A 27,381-nucleotide genomic window follows, 5' to 3' on the forward strand; every position below is an offset into this window, starting at 1 on the left:
CTGGAGAGTGGAGTCATCTGTGCATAGTATGGGTACATAATGACAGTTGTGTGCCACACTCGCCTGCCACCATGTCTACCCTGACTTGCAGGCACTTCTCAGGGAAGAGAGAATGTCCATCTCTGCTTTTTGTTTAAATTTCCAACAAGGGAGCCAATTGTGATGGTTGTTTGGACATGTGAACACCTCACTTAGGGTACGTCTACACTACAGCGCTAGTTCGAACTAACTTAGTTCGAATTAGTTAATTCGAACTAAGCTAGTTCGAACTAACGCATCTAGAACTAAAAACTAGTTCGAACTAGCGTTTTGCTAGTTCGAACTAGTAAGTCCACATTGAGTGGACTCTGAACAGGGCTTAATGATGGCCGGAAGCAGTGCCGGCAGGGCATAAAAGGAGGACTTAGAGCATGGAGATACTGTCTCAGGCTAGCCGAGGGCTGTGCTTAAAGGGTCCCGACCCCCACCCCGGACACACAGTTCTAAGGGGTGCCCCGCTTGCAAAGAAGTTCTGGCTTGGAGTGCCCTGAGTGCCCACACTGGGCACATCACACCACTCGGCCATCAGCCCGGCTGCACTTGCCGCAGGCTGCCATCTGGGGAGAGGGAGTAATTGGGGGGCTGCAGGAGAGCTTCCACCCCCAGAAGCCCGCAGAGCCAGCCCAGTCCTCCCCATCGGGGGCTCGTACCCCATTCCTCCCTCACCTCCTTCCACTTGCCCTTCCCTAGCCCCCCTTCTTATTGATGTACAAAATAAAGATAACGTTTCTTCCAACATTGACTCTGTCTTTATTGAAAAAAACTGGGGGAGACTGGGAAAAGGAGGTGGGAGAGGGGAAGAGAAAGGCTGGGAGAGGGGAGGGCAACTAACATGATCAGGGGTTGGGAACAGGTCCCAGATGAAGAGAGGCTACAGAGACTGGGACTGTTCAGCTTAGAAAAGAGGAGACGGAGGGGGGACAGGATAGAGGTCTCTAAAAGCAGGGGTTGGGTGGAGAGGGTGCATTCAGAAAAGTTCTTCCTGAGTTCCCATAAAGAAGGACTAGAGGACACCAAAGGAAAGGAATGGGTAGCAGGCTTCAAACTAGTAAGAGAAAGTTGTTCTTGACAAGGCAAATAGTTAACCTGTGGAACTCCTTGCTGCAGGAGGTTGTGAAGGCTAGAACTAGAACAGAGTTTAAAGGGAAGTGAGATCAAGTGATGGAGGTTGGGTCCATGGAGTCCTATTAGCCAGAGGGTAGGAGTGGTGTCCCTGCCCAAAGTTTGTGGAAGGCTGGAGAGGGATGGCACGAGACAAATGGCTTGGTCATTGTCTTCGGTCCATCCCCTCCAGGGTCCCTAGGGTTGGCCGCTGTCGGCAGACAGGCTACTGGGCTAGATGGACCTTTGGTCTGACCCAGGACGGCCATTGTAAGCTCAGGGCTCAGGGTCGGGGGTCTCAGTGGACCCCCTTGATTTTCATGCACACCTGGTCCTGGGTGGCCAGGCTGGCAGCTCTCCTGCCCTAGACGGCCACTTTCCTGTGCCTAGTGCGGAGATCGTGGACGAGGTCCACGATGTCCGCACTAGCCCAGGAAGGTGCCCGCCTCTTGCGGTCCAGGGCAAGCTCCTGGGAGCCGCCAGCCTGGTCCCGGCAAGAGGGGGTGGGCTGGGGGGCATCGGGTGGGTGGCTCTGTGCCGTGCCAGGTGCAGGGTCTGCTAGCTGGGTGCTGGCAGGCTTCCACCTGGCACGGGCACCGTAGCCAGCCCGTGCCCCTTTAAGGGGTCCGGGGCCGGGAGGGGGGCATAGAGTTTCCCTGGTGTTGGCCAGAGTGGCCACCAGGGAAACCTGGGGAGGGCTAGCCTCCCACTAGTTCGAACTAAAGGGCTACACAGCCCTTAGTTCGAACTAGCTAGTTCGAACTAGGCGTTAGTCCTCGTAAAATGAGGTTTACCTAGTTCGAACTAAGCGCTCCGCTAGTTCGATTCAAATTCGAACTAGCGGAGCGCTAGTGTAGCGCATAGGAAAGTTAGTTCGAACTAACGTCCGTTAGTTCGAACTAACTTTCTAGTGTAGACATACCCTTAGTTTGCTGGCCTCAGTTCCTCTTACTACTTTCATATACAGGCTAGTCAACAGCCACTTCACCCTCTTTCAGTAACAGGAGGAGGGCACAAAGGAGGCAAAGTAGATAATTTCTTTGTTCCTTACACCACCCTGATCCAACTCCAGTTTATTTTGTTACAAGAGGATTTGCCCAGTGTTGCTTATGTCCTTAACTCAATTTTTGTTTTTCTTCATTTAAATCGTTGTTCCGGGGTGGGGCCAGGGATGAGGGGTTCAGCATGCAGGCTGCCGTAGGAGCAAGGACTACCCCATCCTTCTCTCAGTGCAGCAGCTTGGGTTCAAGTGAGAAGCGCCTCCCCATGGCCACTGCAGCTCCAACAGGCACAGTCGGGGGAGGGGTGCATGTCCCTTGGCTGGGGCAGGTCTAGGTTAATCTGCCCCCTGCACTCCCCAGCCACATTGAGGAATGGAGCAAACTGTGTCCTTCCCCCTCGCTCTCTGACCAGCAATGTTCCTGTACGAATGTGAGGGAGCTACAGCCTCCCCATCTTCCCTAAAGGGGCCCTTGGGGGTGGGAGGCTCAGGGCAGGGTCAGTCTCGGGGGGGGGGGTGCCCCCATCCAGCCCCTTTCATTTACCTGATAATTCTGTCTCTTTTCTTTATGGTTTTATGCATCCCCATACGCATTGGGGGGCAGCTTCAACACCCCACCCCCGCACAACCAATCCTTTATCTTGCTTTAATTTATAGTAAGAGGAAGCTGCATACCAAATTTGGTGGTCCTAACTCTTACTGTTAGGAGCAGTTACTGAACAAATGGAGAGACAGACTTGCTTGCTCACAAACTCTCCCAAATATATGGAAACTTGCAGCTGGGTACTTGTTCCCTAAATTAAACAACTTGTTTGTCAAGATTGGGTTAAGATCATTTCCTTCTCAGTTACTTGTTTATCAGTTCCTCTCTCTGTTCAGCACCTGACCTTCCAAGACAGCACTGCTCTTTCTGATTTACTTTTAAAGAGTCTCTACCACCGGTAAAAAAAAAATGTTCATAAGTGGTGGAACACAGCCCATGTCTTTCTACTACTACTCCTTAGCAGTGAGGTACTGAAGTGCATATCTATGAAAACATTGCTTCTTGTTTCCCTCTATCTCATGCTTCCCTCCCATTTGTTTTGTTCATTTCAGATCCTTGGCGTTTTCAGAAGACTGTTGAATCTACACAGTGGAAGTCAAATCTTGTGTATGGCGTGGTTAAGGTTGCAGCCTCTCACCTCAACCTTCCTCCACTTTGGGCTGGTTACCTTTGTGCTGTTTTTGCATAGTTTGCAGGTGGATGCTGGCATAACAGGAGAGTCTCTAAGTACAGGACAAAACATCTCATGCTCAGGATCTTCTGATTGCAAGGAAGGTGTTATCCTGCCAATATGGTACCCAGAAAACCCATCCCTTGGGGACAAAATTGCCAGGGTTATTGTTTATTTTGTGGCACTTATCTACATGTTCCTCGGCGTCTCCATCATTGCAGATCGTTTCATGGCATCAATAGAGGTCATCACGTCACAAGAGAGAGAGATTACAATCAAGAAACCAAATGGGGAGACCACCACAACTACCATTCGGGTTTGGAATGAAACTGTTTCCAACCTGACCTTGATGGCTCTAGGTTCTTCTGCTCCTGAGATTCTTCTGTCACTGATAGAGGTGTGTGGTCATGGATTCATAGCCGGAGATCTGGGACCCTCTACCATTGTTGGCAGTGCGGCTTTCAACATGTTTATCATCATTGCCATCTGTGTCTATGTGATCCCGGATGGGGAAACAAGAAAGATAAAACACCTGAGGGTCTTCTTTGTCACATCTGCATGGAGCATCTTTGCTTATATCTGGTTGTACATGATCCTTGCTGTCTTCTCTCCAGGAGTGGTGCAGGTCTGGGAAGGCTTGCTCACTTTGTTCTTCTTCCCTCTTTGTGTCCTCCTGGCTTGGGTGGCAGATAGAAGGCTGCTCTTCTATAAGTACATGCACAAAAAGTATCGTACTGACAAGCACAGAGGCATTATCATTGAGACAGAAGGTGAACATCCTAAGGGAATAGAAATGGATGGCAAGATGATGAACTCCCACTTTCTGGATGGAAATTTAGTGACTATGGAGGGAAAAGAGGTAGATGAATCTCGCAAAGAGATGATCCGGATCCTCAAGGATCTGAAGCAAAAGCACCCAGAAAAGGACTTAGACCAGCTGGTAGAGATGGCCAACTACTATGCCTTATCTCACCAGCAAAAGAGCAGAGCCTTTTATCGCATCCAAGCTACCAGAATGATGACTGGAGCTGGCAACATTCTGAAAAAGCATGCCGCTGAGCAAGCCAAGAAAAGCACCAGCTTGAATGAGGTGCAGGCGGATGAACCTGAGGAATTCATCTCCAAAGTTTATTTCGATCCTTGCTCCTACCAATGTCTTGAGAACTGTGGTGCTGTCCTCCTGACGGTGGTGCGGAAAGGGGGCGATATGTCCAAGACCCTCTATGTGGACTACAAAACAGAGGATGGCTCTGCCAATGCTGGTGCTGACTATGAGTTCACAGAGGGAACTGTGGTCTTGAAATCAGGGGAGACCCAAAAGGAGTTCTCTGTGGGGATCATTGACGATGACATCTTTGAGGAAGATGAGCATTTCTTTGTGCGGCTTAGTAACCTCCGAGTGGTTGAGGTTGAGGAACCTGCCGAGCTCAACAATTCACCTTACCCAAAGGCTCTCCTGGCTTCCCCTTGTGTGGCCACAGTGACCATCTTGGATGATGACCATGCGGGCATCTTCACATTTGAGTGCGATGTGATGCATGTCAGTGAAAGCATTGGTGTGATGGAAGTCAAAGTCCTTAGGACTTCAGGTGCTCGAGGTACAGTCATAGTCCCATTTAGGACAATAGAAGGGACAGCAAAAGGAGGTGGAGAGGATTTTGAAGATGCTTATGGGGAGCTGGAGTTCAAGAATGATGAAACCGTGTAAGTACCCCTTAATTTCTTTTCCCTCATACTTAGGTTAACTCCAAGTTTGCCTTTATCACAGGAAACACAGACAACAGATAATGGGCTATTTTCTCCAGCTCTCCTTCAATTTCCATACCTACCTCTTCCAGGCAAGAACCCTACAGCAGGATCTAAGAGGGAAATACCTCTTGTCTCTCCCCTCTCAGGCATGACAAAATGGGGTTTGGAAATCTTAGTGAGAAGACTCATAGGGTATGTCTACACTACCCCGCTAGTTCGAACTAGCGGGGTAATGTATGCATACCGCACTTGCTAATGAAGCCCGGGATTTGAATTTCCCGGGCTTCATTAGCATAAGCGGGGAGCCGCCATTTTTAAATCCCCGCTGCTTCGAACCCCGTGTAGCGCGGCTACACGGGGCTCGAACTAGGTAGTTCGGACTAGGGTGCCTATTCCGAACTACCGGTACACCTCGTTTCACGAGGAGTACCGGTAGTTCGGAATAGGACCCTAGTCCGAACTACCTAGTTCGAGCCCCGTGTAGCCGCGCTACACGGGGTTCGAAGCAGCGGGGATTTAAAAATGGCGGCTCCCCGCTTATGCTAATGAAGCCCGGGAAATTCAAATCCCGGGCTTCATTAGCAAGTCGGTATGCATACATTACCCCGCTAGTTCGAACTAGCGGGGTAGTGTAGACATACCCATAGTCCTCAAAATCATGTACTCAAACTGGCTAGTGAGACTTGGAGACTGACCTTTTCATAATCAATCGGTTTTGAGGATAGCAGGTATGATAGTGAGTAGAGGACAAACGCATTTTGTGGTCCTGTTGCAGACCTTAGTTAAAATACATAGCTACTGCCAACATAAATGGGCAGATTATCAGTAGTTGCTAAATAGGGTTGGATTTCCAAAAAGGCTCCACACTGGCAGAATTCTGCTCCTGTTCATGTCAGTGGGAGCTGCAGAGAGCGAGCAGCTTTGAGCATTTTTGAAAATCCCACCCAGAAGAGCTAAGGTATCACTGAGAGCAATGGGAGCTGTTGGAAGCTGAGCTTAATCTGGCTCTAGGTGATGTGAGAAATAGCTGCAAGATCAGGCCCTTGGTCACTAAATTGAACCTTTATTGCATCGGTACGTCTTCCATTAATCGCCACTCCCTATTAGGGATGTAAAGGGTTAACTGGTTACCTGGTAAGCATTTGCCTTACGGGCATGCTTATTGGGTTAACGGGTGCCCAGCCCAGATGGTGCCACCCCTCACCTGCAGTGCAGTACGCTGGGCTCAGTCTGGCATGGCCAGAGCAGCCTCTGGTGGGTCAGGCACAGCTGGCTTGGAGCAGGCCCGCTGCCCACAGTGCTCCAGCCCAGCTGCGCCCACTGCAGCGCAGGCTGGCTCACCAATTAAATGTATAGATTAACATTTTAAATGGGATTTAACATCTCCGCTCTCAGTCTCTTTTATTTTCTTCCCTCAGCAAAGAGCACATTGAGGACTGATTTCCCCATGCAGTAGAAGTGTTAGTTATGAGTAAAGGCAGAAGGTAGAGGGAAAAAATCCTCTCAAATAGTTTTTAATGGACTCTTGAATATGCTAGTTTGGGATATTAAAAGTCCTTCTGTAGGTATGGTTTTTAATTAGATCAGCCACCTCTCAGTAAATATAAGCCACTTACCTACCATGGGCTCTTCCCCTCCCTCGAGCTATACAACTACACAACTACGTGGTCTGTCTGTGCTGCTTGTACAACCAGCTGATCCATGTGGTAGCTAAATCCACGATTGGCAGCAAAGCACACCCTCTTGCTGGCTTGTGGCAAAAATTCCAGTCGGTGTGCCCTTGCTGCCTCTGACTAGAACTGTTTGAGCCGAAGACTACTCTACCCAAAGGCCTTTCTTTACATGGATCCTAACATAGACATTAAAGGGGTGGGAGACATTTTTAGCTTTTGAGTAACCTTCTGTGTGACCATTACTGAGTAAACTGCTTTTCCCTGTGAATTTATTTACTAGTGATTCCCCCCTTAAAAATACTGCAGTATTTTTCTGTAAAGAACGCTGCAACACTGCGCTTCCCTGTGGCGCCATGACCTAGTGTTTTCATACAAAACAAAACACAAGCACTCCTCCAGCCAGAGGAGGGAAAGGATTTCATGGCCTCCAATGGTGTGGACCCATCCTGTTATTTCAGCTCTTTCATTATGTACAAACATAGCTGATGAGAGAGTAGTGAGTAATAAAGGGCAGAGACATAATAATGTCTACCTGCTTTAACTACCTTCCATTAACATTAGTGGAGGATGAGGAAAAATCTCTTAAGAGAGTAGAGAGAAGTGGTGTATGGAATAGGAATGATGGTAACATTCCCTAATGCTGAGTGCTCAGGTGTCTCTTGTTAACACCAAGTCACTGAAGAAATCAAAGGTAGAATTGTGCTGACTTGCAACTGGCAGCAGAGAAAGGAAATCACTGTACCAAGGCTCCTTATGCAATACATATGTAGATACTGGTACCCTGAGCAGGGGTGCCAAACTCTCACATCTTCCCTTGGGCTGTGCCTACCTGCCATATGCTTCTCTCCTCCCTCCCCCCCCTGCTTCCTGTTGATTTCTGCTTGATTGTACTTGGCTATTCTTCCTTGATAGATGTACAGACATTGCTGGTTGGCTGAGATCACCAACAGTAAAAAAATTACAGAAAGGCAAAATAAGAAAAATGCTGATTGGGAAGGTATTTGATTTAAGGAAATTGACTTTATATATTTTGACAGGTGATGTTGACAATTTGTGTTTCAGGCATTCGCTTTTTGAATCTCATCTATTAGCCTTAAATATCCTGGCTTTCCCTCATAATTTCCTGCAACTGTGGCAAAGTTACAAAGATAAAAATAGAAAAAAGATTTAAAATAAGCTTCAACGTGATCTGTCAAAATTATGAAAACAGACAAACTGAATTGTGCCAAGCCTGAATAAAAGATTGAGGGTGATTAGCTTTGTCCTCAGCTTGCTGCTCCAGGGAGAAGGTGATCATGCTTCTCTGCTACTACAACTGCTCCTCAGGCTGCACTCTCTGGACAAAGTAGACCAAGGTCTCAGTTAAAATCTGTTGTGCTGGGGGACACACCTACAACATGGTTTAGTTCTGATTGTGTGGGGCACAGGAATGTTTTAACTGGGTTCTCCATGATACATATTACTGGGGCATTTGGAGCCCAACAGGCTCAATTAGTGACAGAACTAATATAAACACTGTAATATTCCAGCCAGCCTCTCCTCTGCCACTAAAGCTTTCTTCTTTACAAATAGGGTAACATTTTAAGGTCCTGATCATGCTACCACTAAAATGGTTTACGCTAAACCATGTTCAGCAGAATCATGTTTGAGTCTGTTCCCCAAGATAGTCATTGCACTTGCACACAACAGACGCTGCCATTTGCAACACTTCTCCTTGATCTAGTCAAATCACAGTTCTGTTTTTAGAGCGGGGGTATAATAGAACACGCTCCAGTGAGACAGTGGGTTCCCATCTGTACTTCAAAATGGAATTGTGCTGGGGGCAAATATATTGTAACGGAGGCACCTTACCCTTCAGAATGACACCAACTAGTCATAAGTGAGCCTCAACACATCTGAAGTTTGAGTTTGAATAAGTGCCTATTATTCTAGACATTTATTCAGACATTAGACAAATCCTGAAATGGTGTGTGCCAGTGAAGTCAGTGAAGATGCAGTTGCTTACAGCATGGCTGCATTTACCCTCCGAGCCTCTTGAAACGTTGGTGAGGATGTTTCCTGCTGGTTATGAAGCATGGTGAGCACAGCTTTTGTTGCCATATTGGGAGAATTTGGCTCAGAGACTCAGCTGGAATAAGCAAGTGAAGAGCTGTGAAGAGCAGTGATTTTCCAGAAGGGAAAAATAATTTTGGGCAGATGTTTAGGGTAGAAACTGACCACTGTGGAGAATTCAGATCCATGTCTGAGCTGCTTGCAAAGATCAGCATTGCTCAGATCCCAGGTTTGGGTTTGGGCACTTCTCCAGTTTAACAATGTGTCTGATTCATATACAAGATGAGTGATGTGAGGTGATCTTTTCATCACCACAATGTTGTATGAAAACACTGGGTCAATAAAGTATCTTTCTTCACTCACTATGGATTCACTACCCAATTCCCCCACCTTTATCCACCCGTCACTCATTTAGACTCATTCTCTTTGTAGTACCCTCGTTAAGGAGTCTTTTGCTCATGGAGGAGGGAAGAGCTATAACATGTGTGCCCCATTCCTGTGAACACTTAGGGTATGTCCTTAGGGTATGTCTGCATTGCAATGAAACACCCACGTCTGGCCCTTGCTTGCTGACTCAGATATATAGGAGTTGGGCAGTGGGTCTGTTAAATGGCAGACTTGAGCCCAGGCTTTGGGACCCCATGAGGAGAGAAGGGCCTAGAACTCAAGCTCCAGCCCAAACATCCACACTGCAATTTTATAGCCCCATAGCCCAAGTCCTTTGAGCCTGAATCAACTGACATAGGCCAGACATGGGTGTTCTATTGCAATGTAGACAAACCATTAAGCATGTGCTTCTTTTGACTATCAGGAATAGTCCCATTGAACTGCCACCTGCACTGGGACCACTCAGGATAGTAAAGTTAAGCATGTGTGTAAGTATTTGTGGAAATGGGGCTAATGAGACTTCCAGGCCCTCTGACTGACTATGCAGATTGATGTAACTTACACACTAAGGAGCTGGCGTAGGGGGAGAGCCTCATTTTTCGTTCTCTTCTGGCTCTTGGTGAGCAAGTTACTGATTTAGACTCCACTGAATGGTGGGCAGAGTGGCTGTAAGCAGCTCAATGGGAGTCCTACTGAGTGTAAGAGTGTCTACATCAATGCTTCAGAGGGGTAGCGGAGTTAGACTGTAACAGGATAAACTTAAAACACAACAAATAGTCTGTAGCACTTTAAAGGCTGACAAAACATGTAGATGGTATCATGAGCTTTCGTGGGCACAGACCACTTCTTCAGATGACTGGAGTGTTGAAAGTCCAGAACCAAGAATCAATATGAGGGGCTCAAAACTCCACATCACCTCTCTATTGGATAACCCTGCAGTCTACCAAATCCCTAGAGCCAGCAGTTGGAGATGATTTCCCCGCTCTCTTTGAGGGAATTTCACTTCAGTTTAAAAAGATAAAAGAAACCATCCCTGTTTTTAAGAAAAGCGTTGAAGTCCCCAGGGAATGAAGGGTTAAAAATAGCTGCACTGATGCATAAATTAAACTGTGAGAGGGAGGTAGATCCTGCCTCAGGGTCTTGCTTATTGCTTCTGTGATTCTCTTAATCCTAATATGGTCAAAGTTTCCTTGCCTGTATATTGGGTGGGATTGGGGAGTGAGCTGATTTCATTTGAGATGTGAAACCTCAACGATGCTATTATTAACCAGCCCTCTTTCTATGCTCTGTGTGTGTGTGTGTGCGTGTGTGTGTGTGTGTCTTTCTATGGTGTGTGTGTGTGTGTGTGTGCGCGCGTGTGTGTTGTGGACCACAGTGGTAACCCTGCACTCTGCTATCTAATGAGAAAAGTGAGTAATCACAAAAGCTTCAGACTCTTGGTGTTATACCATTTTAAGAAAATAAACTAATACATGTTACTGCCCGTTGCCATCATCTAGCACTGACACTCCAGATGGTGTCTTTCCATTTTACATGGCAAAAACAGCTGATTGAGAACTGTCATCTCTAGTCTGGTAATACTCATAGTGAGGCTCGTGCACCACATATCGCTCTTTAATGTGTTTCCTGCTGCTCTTTTCAGCACATGATATTAAAACACTGTGTGATTTAACAATCAGGATGCTTTTATTTTGTTATTAACCAATTGCAGATGATAAAATAATATTTGGCAGTCATGTTGTTATGAGAATTATACTATATATAGTAAATGAAACAATGAATTCACAGCATTGAGGCTCTTTTAGGTAACTCTGCTAATTTGTCTTTTGAACAACTGAGGTCTGAGTGTCACTGTTCTAGTCTATTAAAAGGATACTGTCAATTAGATTAGGCCGAACATTTAAGTTTTATGAAAGGTTATGCAAACAAACAAATAAACAAAAGCCATAAGAATCGCTGATGTAAAGCAAATTGTGTTTTTAAAAATATTTTTGCCTTCTATAATAGAGTTACTAGACACACAGGGAAGGAATCTGCATCGTACAGTTCCAGGGTTGTCACTTTGAAGCCTAGGATGTCTGAGTCAGCGTGGAGCAAAGGAAACAGAAACAGGCATGGATGAGGGCTTTTTGTTTAGCAGATCACTGGGTACAATCATCACTGGGGTTTGTAGTCTGTTACCATCCACCGAGTAAGTTCTCAGCCTCTTGAATTTGACTTATACCTGTGCAGTATATAGGAAAGCAGGTATTTATACCATGCCAAGAGTCATAGATGATTAGGATATCAGAAGTAACACAGCCAGTCACTACCCTTACTCTATGGTAACAGTTTCCTTTGTTCTAAGAGGGAGACTGCATGGATAGTGGATTACTTGGCCAAACTGTCACCTACACAAACACAAATCTCCCAGATTTCCACCCCCCCACACACACATCTCCCAGTGCAACCTCATCGTCACAAATCAGCACAACTTCCCACATGATAATACAACCAGCACACACCTCTCATTCCCCCTCCAGAACACAGAACCACCCCAAGCATCACTCAGATGTTTGGCTTTTTTTATGCCTATGATTTTATGAATTACACCCATGTGACAGCACAGGCTTTCAGTTACTAGTAATACCTTAATTTATAATTAGACTGACTGTGTACCTTCTTGCATTTGCCTGTGTCCATTTGGAATGACACACATGCTATTAGAAGCCAGTTTGCATGCCATTTGGAAGCCTAAGAGCTAAATTATATTCTGTGTTCCTTGCTGCAATCTCCAGGATTTCAACCTAGAGCTCAAGCAATAGATATACTTGGCTGCTTGCCTTTGTCACTGGGATCAAAGCGGTTTTTGGGATCCACAGCCGTGTATGGCTGGAGATTAATTTTTGTTCAGGACAGGAAGGAGTGTGTCTCCTCTCCAGCAGTGTAGCTGTTTGCCACAAGTCCAGAATTTTGTAAGCACTGTTTCATGGATCAGAAAGGGTATTAGGTGTCAGCAGAAGCTGTAATGTTAAACTGGTAACAAATGGCTTGCTAACCCTCTTGGCAAAACAAGCAGCGCTGAGACTTTGGATGAAATGCGTGTGGTAACATGTGGCCATTTCAGTGGGAGGTTTTTATGCTAAGCTTGCAATAGAGGTATAAATGGCAAAAAAGCTGAAAGTAGCTACCTCCTCCTGATTTGAGAGACTCTGCCTCACACTATCCAAGAAATTAAGGAACCACCTGATAAGTATTTTATACAAGAAACAGAAAAACATCAAGAATGACATTTGTGGAGACTGAGGTCTTGAAAAAGTTTATTGCCTGTGGCTTAAAAACAACGCTGCCTTTCAATATTTTTGGAGGTGCATTTTTTTGAAGCACTGAATAAGTAGTTACCAGGGAGCAGGAGATTTTGGAGTATGAGTTGCACTGGCACCCTGCTTCTGAGTTCGCTACTGAATCACTACACACGTGTTATGTAAGCTCTGTGCTGTAGGGACTATCTTCTTGTGGTTCGTGTGCCTAGTACTATGTGTCTAGGAAGCACTTGGTGCTGCTGCAGTACAAATAAGAAATTCCAGGTTATTTTGGGCTTTGAAAACAATCTCCTTGCTGGAAACAGCAATTGCACGGAATATGGGGAGTTCAGAAGATGGGGCTCAGGATGGGGCATGGAAGACAGACTGGCTCTGAGCTGTTTGGAAAAGACCACGGTGGAGCCTGTTGTAGCCATTTGTGCTTCTTTTTCTAGAACTCACCGCTGCAGGAAACAGTGTCATTTTCAGTTTGATGAACCACCCAGCTGAGGTGGCGTGATGATTTGGGGATTCAGCAATTGTCTGTTTGGGAAGCTCTTCCTGTCCTAGGCTCTTCCTCCTCCGTAACTCAAGACCTTGAAGAGCCAGCTCAGACTATTATGTGCTTCTAGTATATCACATAGGGTGACCATATTTCCCCAAACGAAAATGAGTCACATAGGTGGGGCTAACCTGAGGCCACACCTCCATGCAGGGCTGGCTGAGCTGCTCTCCCAAACCCCCAAATCCCACGCTGCTGGGAGTAAGACGTGCCTTTGGCATTGCTGTTCACCTGAGCCCTGTCTCCACCACTGCATGGGACTGGCATTGCTGCTTATTCCCCCACACATTCCTCTGCATCCCATTTTTAAACAAGCATCAGCATTTGTCCTGTTTGCTCTTGCCAAGTGATCAAAAAAGTCAAGATGGCTGAGATAGGGCTTAAAAAGGGACTGTCCCAGGCACAATGGGATGTATAGCAACCCTATTATTTCTCCAATCCCGTCCTCTTAATCTCTCCCATTAACATGCAGGATCATTCCTGCCTTCTCACCCTTCCCGTCCAGTAAAGGAGAGGTGACACCTGACTGGTTCTGATCCCGGGCTTCTTCTCTGACCCAGGTTAAGAAGCAGTAGTACCAATCTCCTGGGATACTGTGCTCCCACATAATGCTCTTCCAGGAGCGGTCCCTGCATTATCCTGTAGCCAGGTTTTATCATTTCTGAAAGAGGAAGGTGCCAGTACGTCTGCTCCCTTGCTTTAGTTAGTCCATGTGTCTGTCCCACTCACTCCATGCAATCCATTTTCCCCCAAGCTCTGATTTAGTGATCAATGTGGGTCATCTCTCGGCATATCTCTAGCGTGAGAGATGCTGTGTTTAGTCTTCATTCTGAAATTCCCTCCTTTAGGTCCTGCTAAGACTGCTCATTCCTAGCTTACCACACTCCATCTACATTTACTACAATCCACTGTGACTTCTGTGTTGACTGATCTGGTGAGGCTTCCTATGAGATGCTGGTGGAGGATATCAGAAGAGTGTAAAAAATCAGCCTGCAGAAATGTGAGACTGAGACCAGCATGTGAACAAGAGAAGCACTGACCTGACCTTTACCCTCTCATAGTCTTGGTGACAGGTGTTGAGTAGAGATACATGCCACCTGTCCATGAGAAGGACAAATGACATCCTGTCTGGGGCTATGACTTGTTGCCCATCAAAGGCATTTAGATGTATTATATGACTGCAGCAAACACGGGGGCGTTTAACCTCAGTAACTCAGCCTTCAGTCAATTTAGGAAGGCATAAATATGGGCCTGATCCTGAGAGGGATTAACCCTCTCAAATAGCAGTGAAGTCAGTGGGAGTACAAAGTAAGCGTCACCCTACAGGATCGGGCCTTAGATGGGGAAGAAATGAGAATATTTCACAGTGGCCTGTGTCTTCCTTATTCTACAGAGAGCGCTGGGACACTGCAGCCCCAAAGTGGATTAAAAAGGTTAATCCCAATTCAGGTCAAAAACTAATTTACTGTGGGTTGGGTTGGGTTCAATTCAATCTGATTACCTGAAGTGTCTCAATGAAATGTCAGTGCTAGTGACACAATCCTGCCCTGTGGGTTTGAAAAGTTGGCAGATATGCACTTTGCACACATGCCTTCATTGCCCCATTTAAAGACTCTCCCTCCTTTTCTTTTCCCTGCACATACTGCTACTAGGAGGAAAGGAATCTGCTCCTAGATGTTTATGATTCGGTAGTGTCTGTAATGGTCAAGAGCACTTGCACCTCTATTCCCCTCTAGATCCTGAAAGAGCACTTCCCTTCAGGCTTTGGCTTCCCGGCTATGGCCTTTCTGGGGCTAAGACCCATGTCTCTCTTCCTTCTGGCTGGGATAGCTCTAGGCTGCACAGTCTGCTTCCTTCACAGTGTCCTTCTCAGCAAGAAACTCTGCTTAAACATGCTAGCTTACTTTCCCTTCAGAGACAATAACAGAGTAATCACCCACTATATGGTACCACACAGCACTTCCTATACAATCCCATCATAAGGCAAAAACACTCAGAGAAAACATATTAACCAATAAAAGAACCTACATGTGTATGAATAAGCTTACCTAAAGATCACTCCAACCCTAACATGAGCTATGGCTGAATTAGTCCTTCAAAACCCCACTCAAGGGATTTCCTAGTGGTTTGAAGTTTCTCACAACTTTGGTTTAGACCAAGCACACTCATGACATGCTTAGACCATCCTTTATACAGTTCATGGGTCTTTGAGCTGACATTTCCAGAGCCAATAATGGGTGGACAATAGATTTCTCTTTCCAGGGTGTAGTTTCAAAAGGATGGCTCTAAAGTTGGTCATTTACATTCCCCTCACTTCTCAGGTATTGCTTAGGAAATCCACTTTATTGCATTGTTCAAAAGTATTTTTGATGTTCTTCCCATCTTCCTGAAATGGTGATAATCTTGTCTTCTGGCTCTAGAAGTTTGAACGTTTCCATAATAGAACATTAAATTTGCATTTTTCATAAATAGGACCCCAAGATATTGAGCTGCATTCACAAATGTTAAACTATTGAATTAACTTAATCTTAATGTCATAACATTTGTCCAGAATATTGGGGAATATTTTCAGTCTGTCCCAGTATCAACCTTTAATAAATGTATCTGTGGAGCAGGGTATGGCCAGGAACTGGCTAGCTTGGATGACGTGTATTGAGATGACATTCACATTTGACTCTGGACTTCCTGAGACAGCTTTGGATCCCCGGAGAAAGACACATGGAATTGAAAGGATTTAATTTTGCACAGAGAATTCCCAACATCCTACCTCCTCGACCCGTATGATCTGGAGAGACACTGTGACTTCCTCCAGAAGAATGGAAGGTAAATAAAGGTGAAGAGGTGCAAGAAAGATACAATATATGGATACCAAAAATGGGTGGATTGGTGTTTTCTGTTCCTTTTCACCTTCGTAGTCAGAGGACAGAGATGGGTCTCATTATCCATTGTCTGGCATGTTGCAGTGATGTGAGAGACTGTGGAACACATGTGCCAAGTGTCCAGTCAGAATGGTAGCATTTTACACCCGCTCTTTGAAGGTGTGATTATAGACAAGATGCAAGGCGGTTGAGAATGAAGCCCACCAATGTCCTCCGACCAGTAAGATGAAGAGGAGCTGCAAACATTAACCCTCCCACTAGGGAGGTGATAAGAGAAACGACATCTTAACCTGAGGGGAGGCCCAGGCAGCAACTGGCAGCCTGGGAGATGCTGATACTATTATGTACTGAAAAGGCTCTTTAAGCACTCTTTAAGCATAAAAATGACAAGGTGGGCAGAGCAACACAGAGAATGCACAAGCACCCACTTGTGCTGATGCCTTGAATGGTATTATCCAAACTCTCCCTCATGTTTGCATGAAAAGAAGCAGGATGCTTTCCTACAAGCCCATTGATAGAGAGGTATCAGCTACCACATTTCCATTCAGCAACCTGAGCATTGCTCTTACAGATGAATGTGGCTTGGGCCTGTTCAGTGCATCAATGGGAGACTGCCAAAGATAACCCAAGGTGCTTATGGAACTGGAATGTGACACGTCGGGCCAGTGTTCCTTCTGACTCTAGGTATGTTAGATTGTGCCACAGTAACACCTGATGACTGTGTAGATGTACCCTTAATGTTAACTTAAGGCCCAGTTATTTTGGAGGGGCATGTGGGGGGAAGAGGAAATGTGTGGCTAGCCAGGCCATCTTTCAGACTAAATATAAACCAGGTTCTGACTGTAATTTTCCTTCCTGTCAATCCAGCCAGGCAAAATTCCACTTATGCATTTACCTGAAGTGAATATTTTTTTAAAAAATATTTCTTTAGTGGGAGAGTCACACAGTCATTAGCCATTGTTAGCATGGTATGTTGGGGGGGGGGTGTTCTATGCGATCTCAAGTTTATGGAGGGTATGGTATGATGAGATTGGCTTATAGCCCATCCGCAACTGCTATTAGGAAATATCTCCAATGGCCAGAGATGGGACACTAGATAGGGAGACTCTGAGTTTCTACAAAGAATTCTTTCCCAGGTGTCTGTGGTGGGTCTCATCCATATGCTCGGGGTCTAACTGATTGCTGTGTATGTGGTGGGGAACATTTTTTCTTACAGGTCAGATTTGCAGAGACCCTAGGGAGAGGAGGTTGCCTTCCTCTGCCTCATGGGACACTAGTCACTTGGTGGTTAGAACTAGACTATGTGGTGGACACCATTGGTAATTTGACACCATTAAATCAAGATTTGAGAATTTAAGTGACTCATCCAGAGGTTGTGGATCTGTGACATGCAGGAGCTCAGACTGGTTGATTATGATGATCCATTGTGACCTCAAAGTCTATGAGTAAATGCCTTAGGATGGGCCTTTGATGTGCTGCAGTGCCTGGATGCACAGAACAAGATCCCAACAAAGCCTAGAGTCTCTTAAAGTGTGTCTACACTGCAGGCTTAACTTGAAATAAGCTACACAAATTAATCTATCTCAATTGCATATCTTATTTCAAAATAGGGAGCGTCCCACAGCACTTATTTCGAAATAGAACACTCTTCCTCTGACTTCCCTTATTCCTCATACAATGAGGGTTACAGGAGTCAGAGTAAGAAGTCCTCTAGCTTGACAGTATTTTGACACTATTTCAAAATAACTGCCTGCTGTGTAGATGCAGACTAAGTTATTTCAGAATAGCTCTAGTTATTCAAAATAGTGTGGCAGTGGGATACCATAAAAGCACATGAGGTAACATTATGGAGCCACCACTAAGGGATGTTACACCAGGTTTATATGTTCCAAAATCCCTTGCTCTATGTTACCCATAATTGGTGTAGCCTCAGAATGTACGGGAACAAATGGCTAATGGCAGGTCTATATGGCAAGAGAGACATAATGGACCAAATTCATCTTTTTTTGAGCTCCAGGAAAGTCAGTGGTTTTAGAGCTAAAAAGAATCTGGGCCAGAGATATGGCCACGCTGAAGCCTCCCACATGGTTTAACTCCCTGGATGTCTAGGTGTCAGAGTTTATTGCCTGTTTTTTTGCAACTGAGGCTCAGTTGCAGCCAGATCTGATTGGCTAATCTGGACTCCATGCCCCTTGCCAGAGTCTGGCTGGAACATGAATTGGAGTTTGGCATTGGAATTTTCTATTTCCTGTGTCGGTCCATAGACCTGTTCTTCCTAGAGTAGACTAAGTATCTATTCTTCTTGCCAGTTATCAGCTAGCTGTATCTGCCCTGTTTTGATCTCCTCCACCACAAGTCACATTGAAAATACTCCACCCATACTAAATCTTTATTTTTTTCTAGTCTTGCATTTGCTTGCTTTGCTTAAGCTGTATTCCCCTTGTTCCTTGGCCACCTGCTTTGCTTCTGTGCCTACCTTTGTCCCAGGGAAATAGTCAAGTAAGCAAAATTAAGTCATTCTCTCTCCGGCCCAAAAACCTTTCAACTTCCACTGCTTTCCCCTGCAATCACAAATAATTTCACACTATCCACTCAAGTTGTCACCAAAGAAAGTGTTGGCAATAATTTCAAATTATGCCACTCCTTATGAATGTCAGCGAATTTAGGATGGGCCATTCCTGGTTATTGAGCAAGCCTGGAGACCAAGCAAATAAAGGTTTAAGATCTAGCCTCTTGATATCTTCCTTACATTGCATATTTTCTGAATCCAATGGGTGTTAGAGATGCTTGGGATGAATCAGCTTTATCCCCTCTCGCTTTACTCCTTCCATCCCCATGTGCACTATCCAAGACAGAAGTTTTGTTGTGCTTTCACTTGTGATCCTTTCCAATGGGCCCCTCCATGGACAGTTTATTCAGGGATTTACTTTCTTCCTGCCATGTGTGTTAACGTATATTGTAGAGATCACCTTTTTGCCTCTACATTTTTTTCTTTCAACGAGAGAAGCAAAAACATGCCCATACAAATCATAACAAATGTCTTGCCTTGTATTTATAGCTCCAGTTATCGTATGATAAATATGCAAATATTTAACTTGGAAATTCTGCTAAATTAAACTCTGCTTTATATCCTTTCCCTGATGAATTAAAGGATTAGGATCAATGTGCAAATCTCTCTCCTTTGCCTCATCTGATTGATCCTCTTACTCTGACATTCCCATCCTCTCCTTTCATCAAGACGCACCTGGCAGAATGCAATGTACCAGGAATAGTTTACTGACCTTACAAGGCCAGTTTAGCTCTGTGTAGTTTTCTAAGACATCAGAATTTATCTTTAAGATGCCCAATTGCTTAAGGACTCATTTTAATTTTTCTCCAGTGAAGTGTGGGTTGTAGAACAGGAGTATTGTTGCATTTTTTAAGATAATGTGCTCTCCGCTGAAAATAGAGTGGATAAAACTGGGGAGAGGTGCGCTCTTTCTAAACTCAGAGATGAATGGAGGATGAAATATACTGTAAGGTATATTTCAGTTTACCCAGAAGCCACTCTCCTTGAATTTGATCAGTTTTGTACTTGGGCCAGCGAACAGTGGGGGTACGTCTAGACTACAGGCTTTTGTCGACAGATACTGTCGACAGAAGCTTCTGTCGACAAAGAGCGTCTAGATTACATCCAGTTCTGTCAACAAAGCAAGACGCTTTGTTGACATGAGAATGTAGACACAAAGGACAGTGTAGATGCAATAATGCCTTCAGTCGACAGAACTCTGTCGACAAAAGGCGTTATTCCTCGTAGAATGAGGTTTACCGCCGTCGACAAAACTGCATAGTTCTGTCGACGTTATGTTGACAGAACGTGGCTCTAGTGTAGATGCAGGTATAGATTTGTCGACAAAAGACCACTTTTGTCGACAAAACCCTGTAGTCTAGACACACCCTGTCTGAATAGGTAACAGAGTGGACGTATGTTAAGATCCTAGCTATTTCTGACATAAGGGATGCAGCAATGTTGAAGTCAGTGCAGTTGTGTGTTTGTGTTTGTCTCAGAGGTCACTTTGATGCTATGTCTGTAAGGCCGTGGTCACCAACCAGTAGATCGTGAGCTACCGGTAGATCTCGGAGGCTCTAAGAGTAGCTCTTGAGCCCTCTCTGAACTGCGTGCCTGCATAGTACATTTACATTAGATTTCCTCATTTCAGGAGCACAGGGGAGTAGCTGCGAGGAATGGTGGGAATTTTTTTTAAAGTAGCAGTATAAGGATTGGGGATAGCAAGTGATGGAGAGGAGGAGAATAGAGAGGGCGGGGCTTCAAGGAAGGGGCGGGGTGGTAGATCTTGGCTTGGTCTGTCATTTAAAAAGTGATCTTGGGTGTAAAAAGGTTGGAGACCACTGCTGTAAGGAGTTCTGCATCTCCTATAGGTCTCCTGTGCATGGAATAGAAAGGCTTCATGTGGCCTGATGGAACGGTGTTAGATGGGGAAGAGAATGCTGTTAATGGATCTCAGAGCTGAGGAAAGCTTTGCTGGTCATGAGACTTGTTCACAATATGCAGCTGGTGCTGTCTTTCCCCTAAGGAAACTAGTACATGGGCTAGGAACCTGCTTTTCCCATCCTTGTATGGCACACAGCAGCAGGAAAAGACATAACAGGTGCACCATCTGCCCCAATTAACTGCAAGTTATGCACAACAGTAGCAGAGCGTGCAAGAAGGAGAACAGGGATTGCCACTTAAATGAACTCTTGAGAGTGCATGGTGTCCCAAAGGGGGCAAAGAGCGGGGGAAGAGGTGGGACCATTACCCTCCTGCCTTGTCATCTAGGCAAACCAGCACAGCTGATTTCCCACCAACAGAGCAACTTACTTGGAATAACAAAGAGATAACAGAGATCAAATGGACTCAAAATCTTTTACAAATATATATATAGGGCAAATGCATATTTAGGAGCCTAAATGCACACTTAAGAGTATAACTTTGGGTACTCAAGTCTGAACATTCTGTCCCCAGAGCATTTGTTAATAGTTACTCTACCACAGGATCATTTCCACCACCTCTGGGCCATAGCATGGCAACTATTTAGAGCTGCACATGTTTTTTGCAGGAGAGGAAGTGTCGGCCAATATCATATTCAATTGAAGCCACAGAGGGAATATCAGATAGGTGAAATGCAATTACCTAGATTGGAATTCAGCCAAGAGACTGGAATTGATGTCTTTACCATGAGTGGTTAGGACCTCTGTTCTACAGCTAGCTGAAAGAAAACCCCTCCATCGACACTGATCTTCCTGACACCATGCTGGGGAGTCAGAGCAGTATCGACTCCATGAGGAGAGAACGCAGACTAGAAAGCTCTCCTTTGGTTAACAAGCAAAAATTCCATTTTATAGAATTTGGGGTTGCAAGAGGTGGGCACACAGGGTTCAGTTGAAGAACTGGAAAAATAAAGCAAAATTCTTCATAAAAAGATAGAGGCCCACAACCTACTTTTTGGGTTTTTTTTTTTAATAAACTAGTTCATAAAGTACCAATGCACTCCGTGGAGGGGGCCTCTAAATGAATTAGAGGGTGTCTCTGTGTTGTTCCAGGCAGCAAGAGAACAGCACCACTTCCTTTAACCACTGCCCAGAATGCTTGTGAGACACCCTATAATTCAATTAGAAGTACCCTCCAGGGAGCATATAATTATATCATATCTGTGAAATGTAATGACAGCCCCCTCATATCACATGGTGAGCAACTCTATACTGCTGCCCAGAACCTTTCACCGGTAAGGAACTAATCTGCTTAGCACAGATTGAACTCGGCGGTGTACAGCACTTACCCAAATGCTTCTGAAAGGAATCCCTGCCAGCGGAATAAACCTGTTAAAGGCACACACTTACCACACACTAGGGCTAATGCCTTCCCCTTCTCTGCCCTCAGAGCCTGCCCTGACCATCTTGGTCACTCTGGGTATGTCTACACAGCAAAGTTATTTCGAAATAACAGCCGTTATTTCTAAATAACTTTACTAGCATCTATACAACCAAACCACTATTTCGAAATTAATACGAAATAGCAGCGCGCTTATTTCAAATTTGGTAAACCTCATTCCATAAGGAATAACGCCAAATTCAAAATAGCTATTTCAAAATTAGTGCTGTGTAGACACTTATATCAAAATAGGGGGTCTCCAGCCTTCCCAGGGTGCCCTGGTGGCCACTCCAGCCTCAACCAAGAACACTCCTCTCCCTCCCCGTAGCCCTTAAAGAGGTAGACTCTTGTCACAGTGCCTGTGCCAGCGCCAAGCCTGCCAGCCCAGAGCCAGCAGTCACTGCCCCTGACCCAGTGACCCCAAAACATAAGCCAGCAAGCCACTGGCAGCCAGCCCTCCACCGCTCCCCAGGAGCAGTCTGCCAGCTCCCAGGAGCCTGCCAGGGCCTGGAGAAGGTGGGCACCTTCCTGGTCCAGGGTTGAGATCATGGACCTTTATTCAGGTTTGGGGGGGATGCCCCCAACGTCCATGAGCTCCACACTAGAAGGAGAAATGCAGCCGTCTATAGCAGGATAGCTGCCAGCCTGGCCACCAAAGGCCACATGCAAACCCAGGAGCAGGTATCCATGGAAATCAAGTTGGTCCAGCAAGACCCCCAACCCTGAGCCCGAGCTTCCTCTCCCCCTTCTTCTCCTTGCTTCCCCCTTCCAGGTCCCTCCTCCCAGGTTTCCCTCTCCCCTCTCCCACCCTCTCTCTTCCCCTCTCTTACCTCTTTTCCTCAGTCTCAGCAGAGTTTCATTCCTGCTCCCCCCAGGTTTGTTAAATAAAGAGAGTTTGTGTTCATGAAAATATGTGTATTTAATTTGACATCAGGAAGGGGGATTAGGGAGGGGTAAGTGGAAGAACATGAGGGAGGAATGAGGCACAAGCCCCCAGTGGGGCAGACCAGGGAGGCTCTTAGTGCTCCTCAGGGTGGAAGCTCTCCTGCAGGGCCTCCTGGATACTGACAGCCCCCCGATGGACCTCTCAGATGGCAGCCTGCAGAAAGTGCAGCCAGGCTCGCAGCAACACATCCAAGAGAAGCACCAGAGTGCCCAGGGGCAGCTTTGTCTCCATGTTGCAGAGTGCTGTGGTGTCCCAAGTGAGGGCAACCAGAGCACACAGAGACAAAATGCTTTGTTGTCCCTCATCGAGGTAGACAAGCAAGCAGGATACCTGAGAACTAGCTGTCCATGGGGGTGTCCCTTTAAGCACAGGCCTCAGATAGCTTCAGGCAGCAGCCACACAAAGTAACTCCTGACCGAATGCCCTGCTGGACCTGGTTCTGGCTGGCCTTAAATGCGATTAAGTGTCCACTCAATGTGGACGCACTATTTCAAAATAGTAAAATGCTATTTTGAAATGCATTTTGTGTGTAGCTGCGTTATTTCGAAATAACTTATTTCAAATTAACTATTTCGAAATAAGATATTTCGAAATAACGCTATAGTGTAGACATACCCCCAGAGCCTCCCTGGAAAGGCTGGGATTTTAAAGGAGACAGCTGAGCTTCTCTGTAGCCCTTTAGCCAATATTGGATAATTCACTTAAAATCAGCATGTTGGGTAGATTGGATTTTATAATGGGCAAATGTCCCTCTTGGATAAACGTCGTGAAGTTTCTATACAGGCCATACACTTTGTGTGAGAGAGAAGTAAGTGCACTCATCATGGAAATGCAGCTACTTCTGGTGTGAAACTCAGCAACCCTTCAACAAGCAGCCTGCAACATTATAAACTATTCAGTGAAGAATACTGTGCTGTGCTAAAATTTGAATTGGATACTGGAATTTCAATTAGGCAGAACACGATTATCCAACAAGAAATGTTGGGGGTGTTTGAATCTGAGAGCATGCGCCTGCATTGGCAAACTTACATCCTCTAAGCCTCATCTGCCTGAATAAATAATGTGGCTCAAAGAATTAGATGAGTGGGCTGCTGGTCAGATTTCATTGGAAGAGGTACCTCTTGTTAGTCACCAGGAAGAGGCCATGCTTCTGACAACACTGGAGCTGACCAGTAACAGGAAGATTAGAAAGAAGATTTTCATTATAGTGAAAAGCAAAGTGGGGGCAGGTTGAAAGTGGAGGGTGCCCCATCCCACTTAAAGAAATCCTCTTGGAATTTCTCCACCAACCATGGAAAATGGTCTTGCCAACTTCTAGCCACATTGTGGCAAAACGAACCCGGATGAAATCATCCTCCTTACTCCGAATGAGTCTGAAAAATGCTCTTGCTCATCTGAGTTGCCCCCCATCCTTTTCCTTTTTCAACTGATATGCCTGTCTCCAAAAGATTTTTCGCTCCAGAGGAATAACTAAACCAATATCTGTCACCAACGTGTATTTAATTCTAATGCTTTAACATTACTGGCTGTCAGTCTGAAAAGTGTCCTTTACAGCTTCAAATCCCTGAGGTCTGAGTGAGTTGGATGCCACTTGAATGCCAGATAAAAGGAGCAAAGAGCAGCTCTCTGAGAAAAGACTGCCAAAGCAAGGCCTGTTCCCATCAGAAGGCAGGGGAACTGATCTGAATCCCCAGGTAAATCTTTTATGGGAAGCACAGTGTGAACTGAGTCAATTGAGACGGATGGGGAGCAAGCGCGGTTAGGCAAAATTCTTCTGTTCTCAAGAGATGATTTCCTGAGGAAGCACTAACTAGCAGGGCCACTGGGTTGAAATATGAAGCTATTCAAGAGGGAGCTGAAGTGTGTTTCTAAAGACACTCAAGAATGAGAGAAGGGTTTTGGGAACATTGTAATGCAAAAAAGAAATGGGTGAGAGCAACTTGCCTAGAGCTGCTTTGGCCTCTGTTCGTAGGACAGAATGAGGTTGGAAAAAGGTTATCTCCTTTGGTTAGGGTTTCTCAGCCATGACCAGGAAGTGGATTGAGGGGCATGGAGGGAATATATATAATTTGACATGAGCTAGGATCTGTCTGGGGCTCAGGCAGCCTTCCCACTTTCTGCAGGTGCATCTCTTCTGATGCCAGCTCAGTTCAGGGGGCAGAGGAGGAAGCAGTGTGTTCTTCAGTCAGCACTGCCCTAGAGCTGTGTTGCATGGAAGGGAGGGAAGGGAAGAGAAGGGGTGGCCTGAAGAGAAAATGTGTCCCCATCCATCCTGCACTCAGCAGGCCCCGTCCCCTTCCTTAGCATCCAGAGCCTGCCATGTTCTTTCATTTGCTATGATCCAAATCCCACAAGTCCGAAGGATATTTGGCTTGGCTGGGTTGCAGCAAAATACCACCAGATTAGCTCTGATGTGGGAGAAGGGGGGAATGCCAAGGATGAAGATGACATGGGACCTCAAGTGTCTTGTCCTTACTAGGCAAGTGCGATTTCTGAGTAAAACGAATTGTGAATAGAGCAGGCGCTTTCCTTGTTTATGCGAGGGATTTCCTTTTCAATACACTTTGGCAGCATATTGCAGTGGGTACTCACATTTGCCCCTGCTATCTCGCGGTGGGTTTACAGTCTACAAAATGATACCAGTGCTTCAACAAAGCAACAGGTCGGAGCTCCGAAGACCTGCATTAGGAAGCTGCTCCCCAAACACCTCCTTTTACCAAGGGACTTGTCCTTTGGTTGCTCTTAGACTGCTTACATTTTAAGGTCAACCAAAGCCATCTGAATTTTTCCTTTGTAACTGGACAGCAGCAATCCCCATGTTGCCTAGTTTTCCATCTGCTGGAATGCCTAGGGAATAGCGAGGATCTGCTTAGTTACCATAAGCAGTCTCGTGCATCAATTAAAAATACCTTGTATTTGCATAGCGCTCTTCAGATTGAAGGGCCCCAAAGCACTATAGAAATTATTTTAAATTCACCACTCCAATACAACTGCTTCTAGGTATCCGCTGCTTCACAGCACATAGTACGCCAGGACAGGATGTGAAGAAGAATGTGCACTGACATTTCTGGGGGAACATAGGAAGGCTGCATGTAAGGCTCAGAACTGGAATTTGGGTGGAACACAAGGATTAACACTGACCCGTGCAAATAATGGAATAAGATCTTTAATGACAGCAGGTGAGCAGGACACATGACCTATAACTGGAGCCTGAAAGAACTGGGTTTGTTCAGTTTAGAAAGAGAAGACTGAGATGGGACATGATAGCAGCTTTAAAGTACCTAAAAGGGTGTAATGAGGAGGGAGAAAAATTATTCTCGTTAATGTCTGATGATAGGACAAGAAAAAATGGGCTTAAATTGCAGTAAGGGAGATTTAGGATGGTCATAGGAAAAACTTCCTAACCGTCATGCTATTATGCACTAGAATAAATTGCCTAGGGAAGTTGTGGAATCTCCTTCATTAGAGATGTTTAAGAGGTTTCTTCCAGTTCTAGTATTCTATTAATCAGTTTTACTTTTCAACTGAAAGGAGGCACCTGCAGCAATGCAGTGCCTCCTAACATCTCCATGGAGCATTGTCTCAATCACAGCTAATAGTAAAGAGTGATCCTCTCTGAATCCCTTGTACCACTTCTTGCAGGGTCCTCGAATGTCCTATGGAGGCTAAGAAAGTTGTTTAATGAGGGAGCCTTTGATTAATAAGGGTTGTAGCAGCCATTGGTACTAGGGGTGTAAAATCCTGTTTAATTGGTTAACCAGTGAAACACAATGTTTAACCGGTTAGCTGATTAAAGTGGAGGCAAAGGGACTATGGAGCCCTTCAGCAGCTGCGGCGGGGAGGGAGTTGATCCAGCTCCCACCAGTTAACCAGAACCAATAGGCTTACCTGTTAATCATTCACCTCCCTAATTGGCACCACTTCAAATATATGAGAAACCATGTGCTTATTCTCCAGTTGGAGCTGCCACAAAGGAGAAGAGCTTGAGAAACCAAATGGTTAAAATGACAAGAATAAAGGAGCAGCTAAATCTCCTAATCCCCTAGCAGCTGAGTCAGTGTGCTAGGAAAGAGCAAGTCATTTGCCATCCTTGGAATAAGAGGAAGGATGAGCATAAATTCACTGGTGGTGGTTTCGAGGGCCTAGATGCCCGTTGGTCATGGGGGCACCTGCACTGGATAGCATGAGCACATAAACAGTCACCAGTATGTTTTGGTGAAGGCAGATTGTAGCTCCTGTTTGTCTGAAAACCATTTCACCTCTCCAGGAGAATATGTTTCTCCGGATCCCAAACCCTAGAAAGTGGCTCGCAGCAGCTGAGTTCCAGCACTACTTGGTAGGAAGTCCAGTCTGTTCATTTGAATCTGTATATGCTGCAGCCTGTAGTCCATCACCCTGGTGGCCAGCTGGCAACTGAATGGGTGTCAGTAATGTAAGTGGTTTAGAGAGAGAAATGGAGCAGCATGTTGTTTAAAAATCAGACTGAGTCAGGATAGCCAGGTAGGGCTGGAGCTAAGATTCAGGGAGCTTGAAAATGCCAGCTTGTGTCATCATCAGCAAAAGAGCAAATGAGATCAAAGCCTGCAT

At 45.5% G+C, this 27,381-nt stretch overlaps 1 protein-coding gene across 5 annotated transcripts in view; it reads left to right on the plus strand.

Annotated features, from left to right (window-relative positions):
• Positions 1-27,381, plus strand: part of SLC8A3 (solute carrier family 8 member A3) — a 179,816-nt gene that overhangs the window by 38,118 nt on the left and 114,317 nt on the right. For all 5 annotated transcript variants that reach the window (XR_012903475.2, XM_075927317.2, XM_006130304.5 and 2 more), the window contains exon 2: positions 3,236-5,058. Coding sequence is in view for 4 of the 5 variants with exons in the window: in XM_075927317.2 (XP_075783432.1) it covers positions 3,293-5,058 (1,766 nt within the window). In the remaining variant the exon portion in view is untranslated. The remainder of the gene's footprint in view (positions 1-3,235; positions 5,059-27,381) is intronic.

The sequence above is a fragment of the Pelodiscus sinensis genome, chromosome 5 (genome assembly GCF_052426305.1).
Source record: "Pelodiscus sinensis isolate ZL-2025 chromosome 5, ASM5242630v1, whole genome shotgun sequence".
Taxonomy (NCBI): domain Eukaryota; kingdom Metazoa; phylum Chordata; order Testudines; family Trionychidae; genus Pelodiscus; species Pelodiscus sinensis.